Source organism: Mercenaria mercenaria, chromosome 9 (genome assembly GCF_021730395.1).
Source record: "Mercenaria mercenaria strain notata chromosome 9, MADL_Memer_1, whole genome shotgun sequence".
NCBI lineage: Eukaryota > Metazoa > Mollusca > Bivalvia > Venerida > Veneridae > Mercenaria > Mercenaria mercenaria.
In genome coordinates, this window is record NC_069369.1 from 77,489,417 (window position 1) to 77,511,540 (window position 22,124).

Here is a 22,124-nt window from a genome sequence, read left to right on the forward strand (position 1 = left end):
GTGGCAGTAAAGTACGGTAGCGGCAACAATAGAAAGTAGAAGTAGTAGTAGTAGTAGTAGTGGCAGTGGTAGTGGCAGTTGCAGTAGCAGCAGCAGCAGCAGAGGAATAAGTGACAGCAACAACAGCAGCAGGAGAAGAAGAGGTAGATGTACAAGACGTATTAGTGGAAGCAGGTATTGTAGTATCAGTAGTAGCAGTTGTAGTTGTAGTAGTAGAAGAAGAAGAAGTACATGTAGTAATAGCAATAGAAGTAGCGGCACGAGTAGTAATAGTACAATCAAAATGTTAACTATTGGCAATGGAGGGTATTAGAGTTGTAGATCTAGTAAAATTGTCCGTTAGGTTTGGTGGGGATCACTTTTTAATAGATATTACCGTCGAAAGTCTTTTTAGGAGCCGGTGTTTTACACGGAAAGAGTAACTTTTTTAAATAGAATAATGTCCAGGAATCGATATTGTATGAGAATTCGAATGTAGTAATTTCGGCAGTGAGTATTTTACATGGAAGGAGTCACTTTTTTATAGAATAATAACCGGGGTCGTTATTCTATGAGATTCGAAGGGAGTCATCTTTAGGGAGTCAGTATTTTACTTGGAGGGGTCAGTTTTTCTATAGAATAATGACCGGGGTGTCGTTGTTCTATAGAGTTTTCAAAGGGAGTCAGTTTTTCATAAGGGGAGTCAATATTTTACAGGAAAGGAGTCACATTTTCTATAGAATAATGACCGGGGGGGTGGGGGGGGGGTCGTTATTTTATGGGGGTCGAAATACTTCATTACACCTGCGTATCTTTTCTTTATATATATGTCAGGTATGATCTTCGCGTGGTTTATAGCCTGATCTAACACGGTTCATGTTCAAGTTCACGTGCATAAGAATTAAACCACGAGGGTGTTCACTGGATAAGTCTTTGCCTTCGGTCACAAACTTTCAAACGAGCAATGCTTATCATTAGGTGACTTGCGGGTTGTTAGGCTAAGTGTCAAGGTCAGAGCAAAGTCGATGCTGGAAGTGGTTTTCGTTCTATCAATGAATAATTGGGTGACTGTATGCGACCACTTTTGATCATTTTTGTGATACTTCTTAGGTCTGCGGCATGCAAACTTTATAGAATCATTGCATGTGTTTAATAGATGATATGTGCTGGTAATGAATCAGTACATTAAAAATCACATTGAATTCGAGGCTGAAAAATGTTTAGTTTAGTTTATACTAATTTGTTTTAGCTCGATTGTGATGAAAGCTTCAAGCTTATTGGAACCAGTCTCGAGTCCGCTTCCTGGAAAAACCAGTACTGGTGTCATATGAGAAGACAAATCTTTCCCGGGAGAACGCAAACTGCATAGAAAAATTACTTGTGGCTAGCCTAAGTATTAACCTACGAAAAACATTGTAAAGGATCAAATGTTTGATTTCTGTGAGTTATTTTATTGTGATATACCTGTTGAATTCAATGGGTACGACTGGAAAAAGGAAGAACAAAAGAAACGACTACATCTTTTGAAAGAGAGTTTAATTATAAATACCAAACAGAGCAGCTAGTAACACTTTTTCTAATTACTGAAGATAAATATTTTAGGCATACTAAGATACAAGAAAAATGTACCTGCAGAAATATTATTGTTATATTCATTATCTTAATTAAGTCATTACTACTTACTTCAGAATTTTAAACTGATATTTTTGTGCATTATACGGGTATAAACAGCACTGTGACTTCTTGCAAATCCAAAAACGCTTTATTTCATTCTAACATTTGTATTGCTATAGATGGCTACAAAAAGTGGTCTGCTTTCCTTGAAAATTTAGTCTAGAAAATGAAAAATCTTTTCAAAATGTAAATAAAACAGGAAAAAGGACCCGCCCACGTTCTGTTGTAATTCACAGTTCGACAGAAATACAGTTCTCTGCTTCCATTTAAAATATCGTTGAAAAACAATATAGTGGTGTCGATTCAGATTTGATCTTTACCGTTGAAAAAAAAATGTTTTAGTTTTAATTAATTGTTCTTTTTGAAATTTCGGTGTCAAATTGTGAAAGAATTTTACGAACGACGACCTTTTACATTTTTTTTTTGTAAATGACGTCAGGTTGGCGTGCAATCTCACGGAAAAGACCGTCCTTGATATCGTAACGCCAATGTGTTTATACGGAAATAAAATAGTTTTCTTCCCATACATAATCTTTCGTGAATGTAAAAAACACATTATATTTATATAATAACATTTCTTGCAATCGCGAAATGTCATTTATTCCTTTGTCAGACATACTGCAGGTATGACACCAGGCAAGTTCCGTGCGATCACATTTTCTCAATAGCATGAGGAAGCTCATACCTGCTAGGAAGTGCCAATGTGTTTAATATACATATATATTTACATCCGCCCTATTCTTTTCCATTAACAATCATGACGATCATATTGTTTTAAAAAGAATGTCAGCGTTGCTTAGTGATAATGGGCCGCTGTTTTGGCGTCGCAGTTGTTCCATCTGGTGGAAGCTGATGGAAGGGGAATATAATATAATATAAGAAACGAATTAATTTTTTTTCGACGTTCATACAAAATGAACGACAGAATAAGATCGGAAAATTAAATATGAATCGCTAGCGCGACATCCTATTCTGTCTTTCATTTCGCATGAACAGGGGAAAATCATTTCTTAAGTATAATATAAATTTCCGGTAATCATTAAGGGTCCCTTACTTAAGAGCATGATAAATATGAAATTATAAGTAAACAAGCATAAATTATAAGATATCAGTCTTTTTTTTCAAAATAAATGTACATAGAAGTGCTTTGAAGAAAACCCTAAAACACCTTTATTCCAGTACGAAATTGTTAACACCCTTTGTAAACATAACTCTGATAGTAACAAGAGCAGTCAGTAAAACACATATGCCCCCAAATGATGGCTTGTCTAAGGTAACCTGGAGTGTAATTTCAAATTTTAAGTATTCTCTGATATTGACCTTTCCTTTAACATTATGACATAAAAACAACAGAGTTCATATAATCACCACAGGTAAGCATGCTGTCATCTGCCTAAACGTTTTCTGGCTTATCCGAAAATGGCTTTAATCTCAAGGCCAGTGTTACACTGTCCTTTAAAATTCAAAACCAATATTCTTATAAACTGAAGTTGTACATTTACTAGCCAAATCTTTTTAAGTTACTGATCGGAAACTGTTTCCAGTTCCGAGGTCATTTCGACCTTGACCTTAGACTTGTTGAAACCCAAAACAATATAGTTCATTTATAGACCACAGGCAATCATCCTATTTAGTTTGACTACTGCAGAGCGAATCGATCTCCAGAAATTGTTATTGATGGGAAATTGTTTTAAGTCTCGATGTCAGTTTGACCTTGACTTTTGACATAGTGACATTGAAACCAATACCTATGAGGCAGTCATCCAAATTAGTTTGATTACCGTCTACAGCCAAAACGTTCTCTAACTATGGATCGGGAAGTTGACCAACCGACAAAGAGCAAACAATCTACCTCTGACATAAACAAGAGCACCATCATGTCCCTAGGTCACTCGCCTTACCTTGAATATTTAGACAACAGTTTTTTGTATGAACAAATCCTGAAAAGCACAGAGGTAGTCCCAAAACAAGAAAAAAATCAGTATTAGCAATGTGAAAAAAAAATCGTTTGGAAGGGGTGAAATGGGTGGGGTGAGGGGGAGGGGCAATAAGCGCGGCATATGAGAATTTTTCTTGCAGGAGATATCACTTATGTTTTCAAAACTGTGATGAGTGTATAGAATCATATTGATCAGAGGTGTACTTTCAAAACATTGCAAGAACACACGCAATGCTACTCAAATTGATCGGACAGTTTTTAATTAATTAATAATTGTGCTGATTTATCATATAAAATGTGTGTACAAAAATAGAAATCTAATCAAATCTAATATACATCAACATTTAAATTGAGGTTTGGAACCACAACTTTTACACTTGCTGGAATCACAGGGATACAGCAAAACCAAGTGTTCAGTATGGTGGCTGATTTCTGCGAACTTCGCCTTTAAGCGAAAAAGGCGAGATTTTTGTTTTTGGCGCGTTGTTGCCTTTTCGCTTTATCGCGGGCGCCAGGGCAAAAAGGCGAGATTGAGAACACGACAAACGAAAAACCACAACGCGATAAGGCGAAATATCTCGCCTTTTCACCTTGTTGCTTTGTCGCCTGGGACAAAGCGAGAAGGTGACAACCCGCCAAATACTAGAAGTCTCCCCTTTTCGCTTAGATGCCTCCCTCTTGCGCAAGGTCTACATAAAATATACATTCTATCATATCTCATAACAATGGTGTGCATGCTCAGGAAGGCGACAAAGCGAGATTTTCTTTTGGCGGGTGTTCGCCTTTTCGCTTTGTCCTAGGCGACGAAACGACAAGGCGAGATTTTTAAAAATGTTGTTATTTCGCTTTGTCGCCTACCTGTAGCACATGCGCTGTATAAAATATACATTCTGTCACATCTCATAACACTACCAGTCTACTAATAATGACAACCTTGTGACTTCAGTACGCCGTACAGAAATATTCTCAAAATTTATATACCAGCATTAGCTATGGAATGAATTAGAACCTTCAGTTAGAGAATCATCCTCCTTAAACATATCTAAAGCGGGCGAAAAAGCGAAAATGCAAAGTTGGCAGAAATCAACCACCATAGTTCAGACCCTGTTATGGGCGCCTGCTACGAGCATGCAAACGTAATGCGGTGGTTCCAATTCTTTTTATTCGTAAGTTGTCCCAGAACCACATGCTGACCATTTAAATTGAAAGGTGAACTGATATACAATATCTGGCGACAATTTAAGAACAGACAAAAGAAAAATGTTAATCTATACAGAGCTTCCCCACATAGTATGGAACGTCAAATTAACAGAAACTAACTGATTTGAAAATCTGTCTAATTATTTGAACTTCGCTATACAATGTAATTCGTTTAAAGCTCAATAAGAATAATTAAATCAAGAGGGGTTAAAGCCTACTTCTCTCTGATTAAAATCCTTTATGGAATAGTCAACAACAATGGTCATTAAATCAAAGCGTTCCCAAAATAAATTGATGCGATTGGCAAATGAACTGAAGCTTTCTAAAAGACATTTTGAACGCACAATAATTAATGACAAATGAGAAAGTTCAAATATCTAGAGAGAAAGTTCAAATAAATGTATCAGTACAATAATTCTGTAGTATTTACATCATTAATGTTGAAGACACACACTTTTCAGACATCTGCTGGCACAATTGTGCTACTTGCATTTGCCAACTGAATTTTAAAATCAAGTGAAACAGATAAAATTGATATAAAAATGTGTACTTAGCCTCAGTGTTGTTAACTGATTTAATTTCATTTCTTATCATGGATAGACTCAACTATCACTTCGATTGTTTGCGTTCCGTGCTCCAAAGGGAATGTATTAACGCACTGATTAAATATCAAAAGAAAATGTGAATAGCTTTTATACAATGTACTTATAACAAACAATTGTAAATTTTAACGAAAATGGAATCATATTAAATAGTTTCAGGTGTGTTTTCTAAACTTCACCAAAGACTTCAGCTATATATAATACTTGATATACAGTACAACCTCTCCAGAGCGGCTCTCTCTTAAGCCAAAACCTCTCGATAACAACATCATCAAAATTTCCCTAAGCTGAAATATACTAACAAAGTTACCTCTCCAGAACAACAACCTCTACATAAGTCAATATTTGTATCTCTCAAAGGGTGTTGCTCTACAGGGGTTGCACTGTATTTACATAAGTTTCTTAGGCGTAGAAACAATTGTTTGTTTCCGGTATCCCGACCTACCCTAAATTTTTGGCCCGACCCTAAATATTTTTATGGCTTTCGAGAATAATTTTTTCAACTTTAACAAAAAAAAGCAAAACTTCTTTTTTATGCTTTAAACATGGCCAGTGATGTTAGAAATCAACTTACTGATGCTCGAAAGGCATAACCCCCTTATTTGTATTCATTTTTTGACATAAAAATACTTTCCGAAGTCTCACTAAATAAAAAAAAATCAAAAAAATCAATATTTTCCGACCTACCAACCCTAATTTTTTTGAGCATGTTACCGGAAACAAAGATCTTTTTAGGCCTTATGATTTTGTTTACTACTTTTTCATTTAGAACAATTACATTTTTGCATTTTAAGACCAATGCAAGTATCAATTTTTATTATTTTGGTCAGGCAACAAGATTCAAATTTATCCAATGTGTCAATGTAATACAGCACTATGAAATGCATGCTGATCATTTTCACAATTTACAAATATTAGAATATACTGAAACTGAAAGCAGAGTGAAAGGATGGCCGAACCATACACTGTCATTATTTCTCCTCATATTTTCATGGATTTTTTACTGCGGCTTAAATGATACAAGATATTCTGGATAGGCTTGTGTGTCGTGAAATATAATGAACATTCCTGGAGAGCCTGGTCCATCAACAACAGAGTCATATAAAGCTGTGCTCCCAGCGCCACCTTTGTTCGGCGGTACACGCATTCCTTGTTTGCCTTGAGTAAACTCCCCTGTCAACACACGACAATAGTACATTCTCTTTACGCCACTAGGATCAGGTCGGGAGTATGTATTTCTACATGTATACTGTGCACTTACTGCAAAATATACGCCGTGACCATACATCGTGGCTGAAAATATATGAAATAGAACGTCTGAATAAAAAGAAGTTTCTTTCCAGATCGTATTAAAAACCCAATCAAGAATTTCTAAGAAGTTTTCTACTGACTAAAATTTGTTCTATTTTCTTTATGTACCTAACATTTCAAATTTTAATGCACAAGAAAATTAGTTTTCACTTTTTACATACCATTTCTGCCACAGTAACTTCTATTAAATCCAAATTCATTAATAAAGTCTACTGTTTCCACTGCTGTGCCATGCCATAATAATCTTTCATTTGTAGTATTGGGTGGGTTCTGATCATCAAGCTGTTTCTTCTTTGCCTGGTACTGAGCCCAAAGCGTCTTATTCTGCACACGCTCTACCTACATTAACATAAATAATGTTGTGATCAGACAATCCACATCTTTCTACGTTTTATTTCAAACTAGAACAATCACTGAAGGTTTTAAATACCCTAAGATGACTCTTTCGAATAGGAAAAATAGAATTATCCGATCATTATCATTAACCTTCAAATGTAACCTTGACCTTGAGCCTAGTGACAGTAGTTGTGCACTATGCATGTTGTCTTGATGATGTTAACAACTGATACTAGTTTTATGAAATCCTTATAGTCGTTAAGAAGATATGGAGCAGGCATAAATTTGAGCTATTTGACGTGTGACCTCTTAGTATGACTTTGAAGATGGACTTAGTGACCTGGGATATGCAATGCATATGTCATATGCATTAGATTAACAAATGATGAAAATTCTTTTACGAAATTCACAGAAGTGATTTTGAAGATAATGAACCTATACAATTTAAGCTATTTTATTTACTAGTATGACCACTTCAGTGTGACCTTGACCTAGGACTAAGTGACCCGGGTCATTTTGTCAGAATGTTGACTTAATGAGGTAAATAATTTGTGCCAGTTTAAAAAAAAACCTCTTACTAACAGTTTAGACAATAATAGAGTGGACACGAAGTAAATCCATTTCACCTTGACCTACAGGTGAGACATTGACATCTGTTGTGTATTCTGCACGTCGTCCTAATAAGGTAAATAAGTGATGCCAGTGCTATGAAAATCTTTCCAGCAGTCTAGAAGATTTGGTCCGGACAAGAATTTAAGCTAGTTGAGCTTTGACTTTCAAGTGTGACATGTCCTTGGACCTAAGTGAAGTGTATTAATGTGCGTATGTATGTCACCTTGGTGAAGTGAATAACTGATGCTAGTTTAATGAAAATCTTCCCAGCGGTTTGGAAGATACGGAGTGTACACACAATTGAACTATTTGACATATAATCTGCAAGACACGTGGACGTATAGTGACCTTGGTATTGATGAGGTGAATAATTGATGTTACTAATAGTTTAACGAAAATCTTCGTAGCAGTTATGAATATTATGGAGCGGATACGACGAACGAGCTAATGGACATGCATGACTCCAACATAGCTACCCATCACTCTAGATAACCAGTATATTTTGCATATCTAGTATTTATTCATGCGATTACTGAACAAATAGTAGGATTCATGAAGGCTAATTTCGCTTATATTCATGAAAAAAGCGACAAACCGTGTGGATATTCACTGATAAAATGTTATGACACTCAACACGTAATTGATGTGGTAATAACACAAACAAAACTACTGAACTTATAAATCAAAAAATTAGAAATCAAATATATTACATACTTTTTTAAATATGATAAGCCGGTAAAGAAAGCTATGTAAGTATGTAAACTGTTTTTTTTCCTTCTATTTTTAATAACAGTGTATTTGATCTTGACTAAACCAGCCATTGATAAAAGCTATCTACACATCCAAAAATTACAGGTTATGAGTCTAAATTTTGACTTTGACTCCAACAGTCCCAAATGAAATCCAAATTGTAATCTACATCTAAGCGCTATCAGCAACCTAACTTCACCACTGTATCTTATTTCTAAAAGTTACTCAGTGGAATCGAATCTGCGTTTCTTGTCTGTGGCATCAGGAAGGTCTAATACGGGGAGTAGAAACTCCGTATAAATCGATACATTTATCTGTATGATGCTGTCGTCCATACCTGTAAATATCGACCAGTCATTAGCGATCGATATTTTGTTTTCGCCACTATCGATTAGCGTGTAATTAGCATATTACCTCATGTTAATCATGGAGCTATAACACTTATTGTCCAAAGGGTTTACCAGTCACATGTTAAGTGGCGATAATTAGATGATCAGAGATTGATCTAAAGGGATTCTGAAGCAAAAACAGCATGCGACTGCATGTGGTGATATGCTTAATTATTATGAATTAACTCGAGCTCACTGAAGAAATATTTTACCACGTAACTTCAAACCTTTATCAAAGGGCCGATTTTTGTTGGATTTGAATAAAAAAAATGGAAAATTACAGAAAGCCGACACTTTTCTTAATCTTTTAGAGCCATAATTATAATTATTGTTTATAATGTCAGATTTCTACACACAGAAACAAACACTCTTCTTGAACGTAGGGAATGTTTCAAACGAAATTGTTGTTTAAACTCCAAAAATTAGTTTAATAAATTTAATCTGAAAACTGATGTGTGAAAAATACAATGTATTTAAATTAAAATAACAATATATTTTTTTAAAAAAAGGCCGACAACGAAGTTACATTTAGTATTCCGAACTTTTAGATAAAACTGCAGAAAATCATCTAGGTTTAACACGCACTTAAATGGTGAAGAACAGAGCAATATAATAAACAAATATTTTCAAGCAACAGTTTACAGTTTTGACTTGCTATTTCCATTAAAATATGTCCTATTTTTTTTGTTCTAAATACTCTGAATCAACAAGGCCAATATCATGTAACAAACGACATCTTTCTCTCTGGGTAAGACAAGTCTAGATTTAGCCATTTTCACAGGGCGAAAAGTAACATTAATGTAGATATTTTCCATTTAAAAACAGATGCAGGCAATAATTTCATGGAAGAACTTTTGTTTTCAACAAAAAATTCAACAAATGCTTTCCCAGATTTTCACTGAAAGGACGAGTTAAACTGTTAAGTCGTAAGTGTTTGAGTAATAGCAGAATAACCTACGGCATACGCTTCGATTAGACGACAGCATAAGATAAGATAAATGCCGGTTTCCAGTCCCCGTATCAGTTGTTCCAGGTGGCATTGACCTTGAAAATAGTGATCCCAAGTAATATCCAAACAAACAACAAAAGATATTAAGGTAAAACCATTTTTCTAATAACAGTGACATTGACCTTGTCTAGTGACCCCAGATATGTTTTTAACATTTGTCTGACAACGGCTACCTACATACCAAGTTTTGTTGCAACAGGTTCATCAAAACTAAAGTATTATTGCGGAAATGATCTTTCTGATGCCAAATGCCAGTCCACCCACCCAAACAACAACATATCCCAATTGTGTACATAGCTACATAAATATCTTGTAATGAAGAAACAAAGCAAGGTTTAAATATATCATTTATTGTGCATATTGCTATATTAATTGAGTAAAACGATTACAAACGTCCAAATCTGTTCCTCATAAGTGTCAACGTCAATTTGTTACTGTAAAAACAACATCGCTACTAGTTTGTTTTTTCTTTCTCAATATTTTGATGCAAAGCATGCATAATAATTACCACGGAAACGCAGTATAATACAGTTGCTCTGTGGTTAGTCTTTTAAAAGGCAAACATTCGAATAAAGATTTATGTTACTCATACAGAAAAGTAGCCACTATAGAAAAAGATTTCTTTTTATATATGATCTGGTGATCTTGTATTTTACCTTAGATGACAAAATTTCAGTTCAGAAGTTCCATGTTGACAAAAAAAAAACAAAAAAAAAAACAAAACAAGAGGGCCATGATGGCCCTATATCACTCACCTGTTACCATTGCACTTGAGGACAAGAAGGTCCTAAAAATATCTAAGTCCAAAGGACAGGAACAACAAAAGGAAGAAATTTAACCAAAAAGAAAAAAACAAACTTACAAGGTATAGATATGTTAAAATATACCTAAAAATTGAAGGTACCGTCCATGTTGTACCACAGAAAACTGGTCTCGTGTTTTCCCTACGGCCAATAATAAAAAAGTTACTAAAAATAAGCTATTTATAGTAACGTAAAAGGGAAGTAATTAAAAAAAAATATTGTAAGTGGACAAAAGAAGGATCTGCCAAATAAATCTGTTGACACAAATGAAATTTCAGATCAGTATCTTCATTAGTTATGGAGATATAACAATTTTAATTTGAAATAAAGGGAGGTAATTTGAAATAAAATCAGTCGATAGTTATCTACCCTGATTGTCTCAGTCCAACTAATAACAATAATGAAATTTCAAATAAGTCTTGTAAGTACTTACTGATATAAATCCATTTTGATTACAATCAGGGGAGGTAATCAGATATAAAATAACTCTGGAACCTATGATTGGATCTGATTTGTCATGGAATCCAAGATTTATTGTTGTTGAAGATATTATGGTAGTTTGTATCAAATAAAACCATAAATGAAGTCTCTATATAGCTGCAAAAGCCAAAATAGCCAATTTTGGACTTTTAAGGGGCCATAACGCTGGAACCCATGATGGAATCTGGCCAGTTCGAGAAAGGGACCAAGATCTTGTGGTGATACAAGTTGTGTGCAAGTTTGGTTAAAATAAAATCATAAATGAAGCTGCTATTGTGCAGACAAGGTCAAAATAGCTAATTTTGGCCCTTTCAGGGGCCATAACTCTGGAACCCACTATGGGATCTGGCCGGTTCAACAAAGGAACCGAGATCTTATGGTGACACAAGTTTTGTGCAAGTTTGATTAAATTCAAATCATAAATGAAGCTGCTATTGTGCAGACAAGGTCAAAATAGCTAATTCTGACCCTTTCAGGGGCCATCACTCTGGAACCCAAAATGGCATCTCGCCAGTTCAAGAAAAGAACCGAGATCTTATGGTGATACAAGTTGTGTGCAAGTTTGGTTAAAATAAAATCATAAATGAAGCTGCTATTGTGCAGACAAGGTCAAAATAGCTAATTCCGGTCCTTTCAGTTGCCATAACTCTGGAACCCATATTGGAATCTGGCCAGTTCAAGAAAAGATCCAAGATCTTATGGTGATACAAGTTGTGTGCCAGTTTGGTAAAAATCAAATCATAAATGAAGCTGCTATTGTGCAGACAAGGTCAAAATAGCTAATTCTGGCCCTTTCAGGGGCCATAACTCTGGAACGCATATTGGAATCTGGCCAGTTCAAGAAAAGGAACCAAGATCTTATGGTGATACAAGTTGTGTGCCAGTTTGGTAAAAATCAAATAATAAATAAAGCTGCTATTGTGCAGACAAGGTCAAAATAGCTAATTCTGGCCCTTTCAGGGGCCATAACTCTGGAACCCATAATGGGTTCTGGCCAGTTCAAGAAAGGAACCGTGATCTTATGGTGATACAAGTTGTGTGCAAGTTTGGTTAAAATAAAATCATAAATGAAACCACTATCGTGCAGACAAGAAATTGTTGACTGACGGACGCACGGACGGACGGAAAGACGGACGCACGGACTGACGACGGACGAAGGGTGATCACAAAAGCTCATCTTGTCACTATGTGACAGGTGAGCTAAAAAACGTGGCCTCCGGTGTGTCAACAAGCTTTTTGTTTTGATTTAATACAGAAAATCAGTATTTGACCCCATGTGACAAAGTTTTGACCAGATCTGATTTCATACAAACATAAGCCTAAACAATGCATATTGGTTTTGATAGAAAATTTGTTGATATTTTTTATCATGTAACTCCCGACTTTGCTTTTAACCACAGAAAAGGGGGCCTTGATTTTGAATCACTTTGCCTTCTTTGATGTGAACTCGAGACCTCATTTAGAGTGTAGAATTATCCATGTAAGGAAGCAGCCCAATATTATCTTACGAACAGTAGGCAACTCTACTCATGTGCCAGGCAATGCCTGACACAATGGGATCTCCCTCCACCATTAAAAGCTGGAAAATGCAACGCAAGACTTTTTTACTTTGTCAAAGTAACCATAAACCAAACTTATCAAAACTTTAATCACAGAAAACCCGGTTTTAAAATCGACTTGTATTTTACGTCAAAGTTATGACCGGTTCTGGCAGAACAGGTGTCTTCCAGAGTACTTTAAATGTCATCTACATTTGACCTCGAAACCTACATGTAACATTTGACTCCATTTTGCGAAGTATCAAATTTATACAAATATTATTCTGACTTAGAAATCATTAGACGACAGAAACTGGGTAATTACAATAGATTAATTTATACACTTAGTGCTAAAGAATTTAAATATATAGCATTTTAAACATCCTTGTAGGCATATAACTATAAATTGTGGTGAACATCATTATACCGGAAAGCCAAATAAAAATGTTTTAGTTCTTTTTATGAAAAAAAAACCATAACTTTAACACTGACAGCTGAAAGGAAACAGTCATGAGTTTATGAGCATTCTTTTATTCGTTTTGCTCTACAGAAAGTTATACCTTAACAACAGTAAAACCAGCACCAGCTGAAGCCACACACTGTTGTGATACATCTTGATATTCTTGACTTGCAGTCGGTAGTACAACAACTTCAAGATTTCCAGTCATATCTGCCCAAAGTAATGGTAGTTTAAAGACACCCTCTGAAAAACAGTTAAGTACAACTGCGATTACACAAGAAAAATCTTTGTACGCAACTTCCTCAATAGCTTAACAAATCAAGGAAATACTTAGTCTTATGTGTTCAGCTTAAACAAATAATGTACTTGCGGGATAAAGCAACTTTGTTCTGAAATTATCAACGAAGTAATTCTTATATACTCCTGAAGTTAAACTAGATGTCTGTACATAGGACGCAGGTGCCCCACTCCTATCACTGTACATGGTTTCAATACTCTAGGAGAAATAGTTTTAAGATATATGCAACACAAACTTTAAAGCACTCGTGTTAGAAATTAGCGGTAGTCCAATAGCCCGTGGCTCGGGCTACCGATTTTCCGCAGATACAAGCCCGACCAGGCTATCGTTTTGTCCTAATGTGATTAAAGAAACATGCTAATTAAACGCGTATAGCATCGTGATTTCATACGCTCTCCATTAATAAACGCTTATTGTTCAAGAATGCATCACGCATCGTCCAGATTGAGGAACGATTATTGAATTTACATATTCAAATCAGTACATCGGTGAAAGTCAATTATACAAAGTTAATACTTTACAATGCCGTTCTTTTACCATGGCTACCAAATGACTGTGTCAGGCTCTATGATGCGCATGGTAGAGTCTGACACAATCACAATCACAAATCCACGCCCTCTGGCGGCCATGTTTTTTTGACAAATCCAAATAATTTGAACAATATTGGTAGAGGGTCACATTTGTGTAAAAAAAATTCTAAAATCGGGCAAGCAGTTTCACAGAAGAAGATTTTTAAAGTTTCCACTATATACATATAATGGAAACGTGACCACGCCCTCTGGCGGACATGTTTTTTGATGAATCAAAATAATTTGAACAATATTGGCAGAGGGCCACACAAGGACCATTTGTGTAAATATATTCTAAAATCGGGCCAGCAATTTCACACAAGAAGATCTTTAAAGTTTCCGCTACTTACATATAGGGAAAAGTGACCACGCCCTCTGGCGGCCAAGTTTTTTGACGAATCGGTATAATTTGAACAATCTTGGTAGAGGAAAACATATGAAGTATTTGTGTGGAATTATTTAAAAATCGGACCATTGGTTTAGGAGGAGGAGTCGTTTGAAGTTTTTTTCTATTTTTAGCTCTGGCAGCCCCTTTGTACAACCAAGCGGAACCGTTTGAACAACTTCGGTAGAGGACCACCCAAGTTACATCAAAATCCATGTATTGGTTTTGGAGGAGATGTCGTTTAAACACAAATGCTGACGACGGACGGGCGACTTGACGCACGCACGGACGCACGCACGACAGACACAGCGTGATCACAATTGCTCACTATGAACACTCTGTGCTCAGGTGAGCTAAAATTAATATTCAATCATTTAATGTAAGTATTTACCTATTTCTTTACTTAAATAAAAAGATTTCAACATTTTCTGGAGTTCTCCCAACCTGCAAATGTTCAACTGACTTCAACTTGTTTTTTTTTTCTTTGCTTTAAGGTTTATAAAAACTGAGAACATAATCGAGTAATTAGAACTGTTTGGGTCACTACTGATTCAAGACCTTCTAGGCTTTTATGCTTATTTCTACTCCCAATTAATAGTATGCGGGCAGAGATATTGTTCTAGTGGGTTACTTATGAGAGATTCCGACCCAACACGAAATTATTTTAGAATTAGTACAAGACATCAAATCATTTTGACCTTCGTTCACTGAAAAGATACCTATTGGAAATTACAATTTGCTGCTTAGTTAAATTATTTGCAAATGAATCGTGTGTTCACAGATGCATACTAGTATCCAAATCTTTCCTTTCTGTACATCATGTTGAATTTTGCATTTTCTATGAGCACAACGTTATTAACTCTACACCGTTTGTTTTTTTAAAGACATTTCTTGTTGCTGATATCATGAGTAATGTTAAGCACTGGAAAGAATTTTCAATTCTGAACAGCCCGTATTTGTAGGAAGCACCAGCCAAATGCTATGATTTAGAATTTCTGGACCACTTTTAGGTGAATTCTATATTTTAACAGCATGCCATTGATGTGATGGCAGCCAGTAAACCTTACCAGTCAGTTAGACCCTAACCCAGTGCTTCTTCTCCGCAAGTCTTGAATCAGAGGCGGACAAATGACTTCAAACACAATCTTCTGTCAAACTGTAATAGGTCATACAGGCTTCGACTTGGCCTGGTATTTATAGTATAGTTTTTCTATCTATAGAACTTACAGAACAGACCAGGAAGGTAAAAAGGTATGATGTAGATTTTAACTGCCAGAGTATCAACTAGATTTTTTTCTGTAAAATCATGTCACTCGTTATACAATAGGGTTATTATTACAATTGTAGGTCGATCTGGAATGCTGTACTCGTCTAGAGTTGTTTTGCAAGAACGGATCTCACGAGAGTGTGTCCTATTTATAGAACTGTGTCAGGTAATGCATATTAAATGAAAGTAGTCAAGCAACGTACAATACAAAAGGTGCAATACTGATTTTTTTTCTGCCTGTTCATATTTGCTTCTGTAATTCAAGCTGCATTTGTGACACAAATTATATAAGTAAATAATAAATATTGAAAATAAATTAACAGTTGAACCGAGTCACAGCATCAGCTGATCCCAGTAGCAATATCAGCTAATCCGAGTCAAAGTATCAGCTGATCCGAGTCACAGTATCAGCTGATCCGAGTCACATTATCAGCTGATCCGAGTCACAGTATCAGCTAATCCGAGTCACATTATCAGCTGATCCAAGTCACAGTATCAGCAGATCCGAGTCACATTATCAGCTGATCCGAGTCACAGTATCAGCTGATCCGAGTCACATTATCAGCTAATCCGAGTCACAGTATCAGCTGATCCGAGTCACATTATCAGCTGATCCAAGTCACAGTATCAGCAGATCCGAGTCACATTATCAGCTGATCCGAGTTACAATAACAGCTGATCCTAGCCACAGTATCAGCTAATCCGAGTCACAGTAGCAGCTGATCCGAGTCACAGTATCAGCTGATCCTAGTCACAGTATCAGCTAATCAGAGTCACAGTATCAGCTGATCGGAGTCACATTATCAGCTGATCTGAGTCACAGTATCAGCTGATCCGAGTCAGAGTCACAGTATCAGCTAATCCGAGTCACTGTATCAGCTGATCCGAGTCACAGTATCAGCTAATCCGAGTTACAGTATCAGCTGATCCGAGTCACAGCATCAGCTGACCGGAGTCACAGTATTAGCTAATCCGAGTCAAAGTATCAGTTGATCCGAGTCACAGTATCAGCTAATCCGAGTCACAGTATCAGCTGATCCGAGTCACAGTATCAGCTGATCCGAGTCACAGTATCAGCTGATCCAAGTCACAAATTCAGCTGATCCGAGTCACAGTATCAGCTAAACCGGGCCACACTATCAGCTGGTCCTAGTCACAGTATTAGCTGATCCGAGTCACAGTATCAGCTAATCCGAGTCACAGTATCAGCTTATCCGAGTCAAAGTATCAGCTAGTCCGAATCACAGTATCAGCAGCTGATCGGAGTCACAGTATTAGCTGATCCGAGTCACAGTATCAGCTAATCCGAGTCACAGTATCAGCTAATCCGAGTCACAGTATCAGCTGATCGTAGTCACAGTATTAGCTGATCCGAGTCACAGTATCAGCTAATCCGAGTCACAGTATCAGTTTATTCGAGACAAAGTATCAGCTAATCCGAGTCACTGTATCAGCTGATCGGAGTCACAGTATCAGCTAATCGGAGTCGCAGTATCAGCTGATCCGAGTCACAATATTAGTTAATCCAAGTAATAGTCTCATTTGGTTTCATTTGATCCAAGCAACAGAATTAGTTATTCCAAGTAACAGTATTAGTTGATCCGAGTCACAATATCAGCTGATCCGAGCTAATACACGTAAGAGTTTCGTAGATCCAAATAACTGTAGATCAGCTGATCCGAGTAACAACATCAGTTGATCCAAGTCATAGTATTAGTTGATGCAAATGATACTTTCAGGTGATCCAAGTAACTGTATCATCTGATCCGAGTCACAGTATCAGCTGATCCGAGTCACATTATCAGCTGATCCGAGTTACAGTATCAGCAGATCCGAGTAATATTATCAGCTGCTCCGAGTAACAGTTGGCCAGTTTTTCAACTATTAAGTAAAGACTTAAGCTCCGACTTAAGCCGTGTCGGATATATTTACAACGCTTTAGACAGCACGTGAATAACGGGGCTCGACAAAAGTTAAACCTTCGATTGGATTTTTCTACTTTGAGCGGTGTCAGCAATGGCTTATCTTTCTATTGTTATTTTAAACCTGGGGCATAGGTGGTTTAAGAAAAGATGGAGGCAGAGTATTTAGACATGGATTTAAATTTCCAGCATGAAGTTAAAGCAGAAATGTTGAGGAAGGAGGGAATGATACGGGACTGAGCAAACCCTTTCATTATGTACGACGATTTGTACTTTTGGATAGATTTTATTTCAGTAAAGCTATTCTTGCATACCAGACGGGGATTTCCGGTATTTTTAAAATCCATCTTACACCCCGGGGTGTAAGATGACTCTCGTGCTTTAAATGACGTATTACGAACTACATATATGTAGAAGATTTATGTAGTTATTTATATTCTATTTCGAAAAATGGAATAAAAATCCAATACCTTGACATTTCCTCTTTGTTCCTGATAGTATATTTCTCGATTCAAAACACGTTATTTTATCAAAAATTCATACCGTTACGCTGGAACTGATAAAACAAAACCGGAACTAAACATTGTTATTTGTCTTTGAAACGCCATGACGTCTTTCCTGTTTACGGACGTTGATTTCCCGCGCTTTGTTTAAATACGCTGCTATAAGAAATAGTTCTAAAAAGAAAGCCGTTCGACTGATTTCATTTTTATTATTATATCTTGATATCGGTATGCAAGAAAAAGATTCTGTCACTGGTTAAAGGTGCAGATGGGAATATCCGGCTCTCGGGTAACTGTTTAGGCGGTAACTCGGAAGGAACCTCGTTACCGCCTAAACAGTTACCCTCGAGACCGGAAATTCCCATCTGCACCTATAACCAGTGAAAGAATCTTACAGTATTAGAGATGTTTTACTTTATAAAAAAACTTCAACCAACGGCGACGCCGACGCCGATGCTGACGCTGGGGCGAGTGCAAAAGCTCTATTTTTATTCGAAAAGTCGAGCTAAAAATGTAACAGATTCAACTCTTCAATTTTAGCTTTACTAAATTCGCTACGTTTGTACACGTTTCAAAATATACGTGCAAGCATAAATATATAATAATTATAATTACATGTAACGCAAAAATATGTAGTTGAACATATATATATATATGGATACGCACTATATTGGTTTTCTCATGGCGCGGCTCATATACGTCTCCTTTTAATCATATGTGGATTTTGAAATTCAGTGCAGTTTGAATACCTATACTATTGATTTAAATTTACAAATGCATTCCTAATTACAAAGGCATATTGCACGTGTTTTGTACATGGAAGGTGGAACATTTAGGAATAATGAAAACAATATGCCAGTGAGCAAACATAGGAATGCTTGTAGTCTTACCTTAAATTAAATTCACCTTTTGCCAGCAAATATTTTTTTCATTCATTAGACGGGTGCTGGTGCTTTAATGTTTTAATGTGTCTTTGTATTTTTCTATGATTTCTATGAGAATTTTTACGAAAGTAGTAAATCACCAAAGTAACACGTTTTCTATATGTAAAAATACAGCGAAACGGTCCGATGACTGTATCTACATGTTCATACTGTGTGACCAAGGCTTAGCTAATACATCGCAAATATACCCGCCGAGTATTAGTAAAAAACCGTTAGAAAACAAGGTTGAGCGATGGCTTAACTAATACTAGTTTAAGCCTTTCTTAGTGCTAGAGTTGAAAAACTGGCCAAGTATCTGCTGATCCGAGTAACAGTATCAGCTCATCCGAGTAACAGTATCAGCTCATCCGAGAAACAGTATCAGCTCAGGATCAGCTCATCCGAGTAACAGTATCAGCTCATCCGAGTTACAGTATCAGCTTATCTGAGTTACAGTACCAGCTAATCCGAGTTACAGTATCAGCTCATCCGCGCAACGGTATCAGCTAATCCGTGTCACAGTATCAGCTCATCCGATTTACAGTATCAACTGATCCGAGTCACAGTATCAGCTGATCCGAGTCACAAAATCAGCTGATCCGAGTCACAGTATCAGCTGATCCGAGTCACAGTATCAGCTAATCCGAGTCACAGTATCAGCTAATCCGAGTCACAGTAGCAGCTAAACCGAGTCACACTATCAGCTGGTCCTAGCCACAGTATTAGCTGATCCGAGTCACAGTATCAGCTAATCCGAGTCACAGTATCAGCTAATCAGAGTCAAAGTATCAGCTAGTCCGAATCACAGTATCAGCAGCTGATCGGAGTCACAGTATTAGCTGATCCGTGTCACAGTATCAGCTTATCCTAGTCACAGTATCAGCTAATCCGAGTCACAGTATCAGCTGATCTAGTCACAGTATTAGCTGATCCGAGTCATAGTATCAGCTAATCCGAGTCACAGTATCAGTTTATCCGAGTCAAAGTATCAGCTAATCCGAGTCACAGTATCAGCTGATCGGAGTCACAGTATAAGCTGATCCGAGTCCACAGTATCAGCTAATCGGAGTCGCAGTATCAGCTGATCCGAGTCACAATATTAGTTAATCCAAGTAATAGTCTCATTTGGTTTCATTTGATCCAAGCAACAGAATTAGTTATTCCAAGTAACAGTATTAGTTGATCCGAGTCACAATATCAGCTGATCCGAGCTAATACATGTAAGAGTTTCGTAGATCCAAATATCTGTAGATCAGCTGATCCGAGTAACAACATCAGCTGATCCAAGTCATAGTATTAGTTGATGCAAATGATACTTTCAGGTGATCCAAGACACTGTATCATTTGATCCGAGTCACAGTATCAGCTGATCCGAGTCACAGTATCAGCATATCCGAGTTACAGTATCAGCAGATCCGAGTAATATTATCAGCTGCTCCGAGTAACAGTATCTGCTGATCCGAGTAACAGTATCAGCTCATCCGAGAAACAGTATCAGCTCAGGATCAGCTCATCCGAGTAACAGTATCAGCTCATCCGAGTAACAGTATCAGCTCATCCGAGTTTCAGTATCAGCTAATCTGAGTTACAGTATCAGCTAATCCGAGTTACAGTATCAGCTCATCCGCGCAGCAGTATCAGCTAATCCGTGTCACAGTATCAGCTCATCCGATTTACAGTATCAACTGATCCGGGTAACAGTATCAGCTCATCCGAGTTACAGTATCGGCTAATCCGAGTTACAGTATCAGCTAATCCGAGTAACAATATCACCTCATCCGAGTAACAGTATCAGCTCATTCGAGTTACAGTATCAGCTCATCCGAGTTACAGTATCAGCTAATCCGAGTAACAGTATCAGCTCATCCGAGTTACAGTATCAGCTAATCCGAGTTACAGTATCAGTTGATCCGAGTAACGGTATCAGCTGATCCGAGTTACAGTATCAGCTATTCCGAGTAACAGTATCAGCTCATCGGACTTACAGTATCAGCTAATCCGAGTTACAGTATCAGCTGATCCGAATTACATTATCAGCTAATCCGAGTTACAGTATCAGCTCATCCGAGTTACAGTATCAGCTCATCCGAGTTACATCAGCTAATCCGAGTTACAGTATCAGCTAATCCGAGTTACAGTTTCAGCTGCTCCCAGTAATTAAACACCAAGCTATTTCGATGGGACCATCTTTTGCTTGACAAAAGAAATCAGATTGTAGCAAAGCATGAAAATTAGATTGGCACCAATAGTCAAATGTATTCTTACTACTTAATTAATTACTTACGCTTCACAAGATCTCTACGTAAAACTGTCACAACATCAGTCATATCATCCGCAGGGTATTCTTCCATTTTGTTGAAATCCACCACATATTTGGTTTTATTAGAGCTACGGGTTAAAATATAAAACGTTTGAAGACGAATTTTGACAAAACATTGCAAAATACTTTTATCATGCTTGACATCGTCGGAGTGAAATAAAGCCATTGCATAAATTTGGTTATACTCTAATGTAATATAGCTAAAAATTACAATAACGTCGCTTTATGTATAGGAGACGTTGGTGGAATGTACTTGGTTTATAGTAAGCAACGAAAGATTAAATTTTGATGTGATATGAAGTATGTTACAATTGTGTCTTTCCACATTAAAGTGAATAAAATTGATAAAATGCTATGCACAAATTCAATACGCAAAGACACTCATTTAAAATCCTCTATAAATACAATTACTGTATCTCTACAACTGTAAGATACATATACTAGTTTAATATTTCCTTAGTCTACTCACCGACACTGTTGTTTTATTTTTTATATTTACTTGGTCTGTAACAAAACTGGAATTATCGTGTTAGGGAGAAGATCTGTAACTGCATAAGTTATGGGCGTATGCCCCGGAAGTGTATGTGATACTGAACAGGCCTTCAACTTTTAGTAACAGCAAACTTGACATTTACAACCGGTACCACTCTTAGTCTACCTGCTACACATATACCAATTTTGGCAATGTAACATTCCTATCTAGAATTACTGAACAGAAATCTTTTTTATTTTGTATTTTAATACCAATGACATTGACTATGATCATAGTTGCATAAATGACAATTCCAAACCTAGATTTTTAGTTTGCTATTCACTAAGGCTGGTGGCAATATGTCAATCCAGCCTGCACTGACC

General features: G+C 36.7%; 1 protein-coding gene across 2 annotated transcripts in view; it reads right to left on the reverse strand.

Annotated features, from left to right (window-relative positions):
* Positions 1-1,498: 1,498 nt before the first annotated feature.
* Positions 1,499-22,124, reverse strand: part of LOC123547549 (protein mono-ADP-ribosyltransferase PARP14-like) — a 163,860-nt gene continuing 143,234 nt past the window's right edge. For both annotated transcript variants that reach the window (XM_053551801.1, XM_053551800.1), the window contains 4 exons: positions 21,234-21,337; positions 13,183-13,325; positions 6,867-7,044; positions 1,499-6,687 (listed from right to left, as the gene is read on the reverse strand). In XM_053551801.1, the coding sequence (XP_053407776.1) occupies positions 6,395-6,687; positions 6,867-7,044; positions 13,183-13,325; positions 21,234-21,337 (718 nt within the window). In that variant the 3' untranslated portion in view covers positions 1,499-6,394. The remainder of the gene's footprint in view (positions 6,688-6,866; positions 7,045-13,182; positions 13,326-21,233; positions 21,338-22,124) is intronic.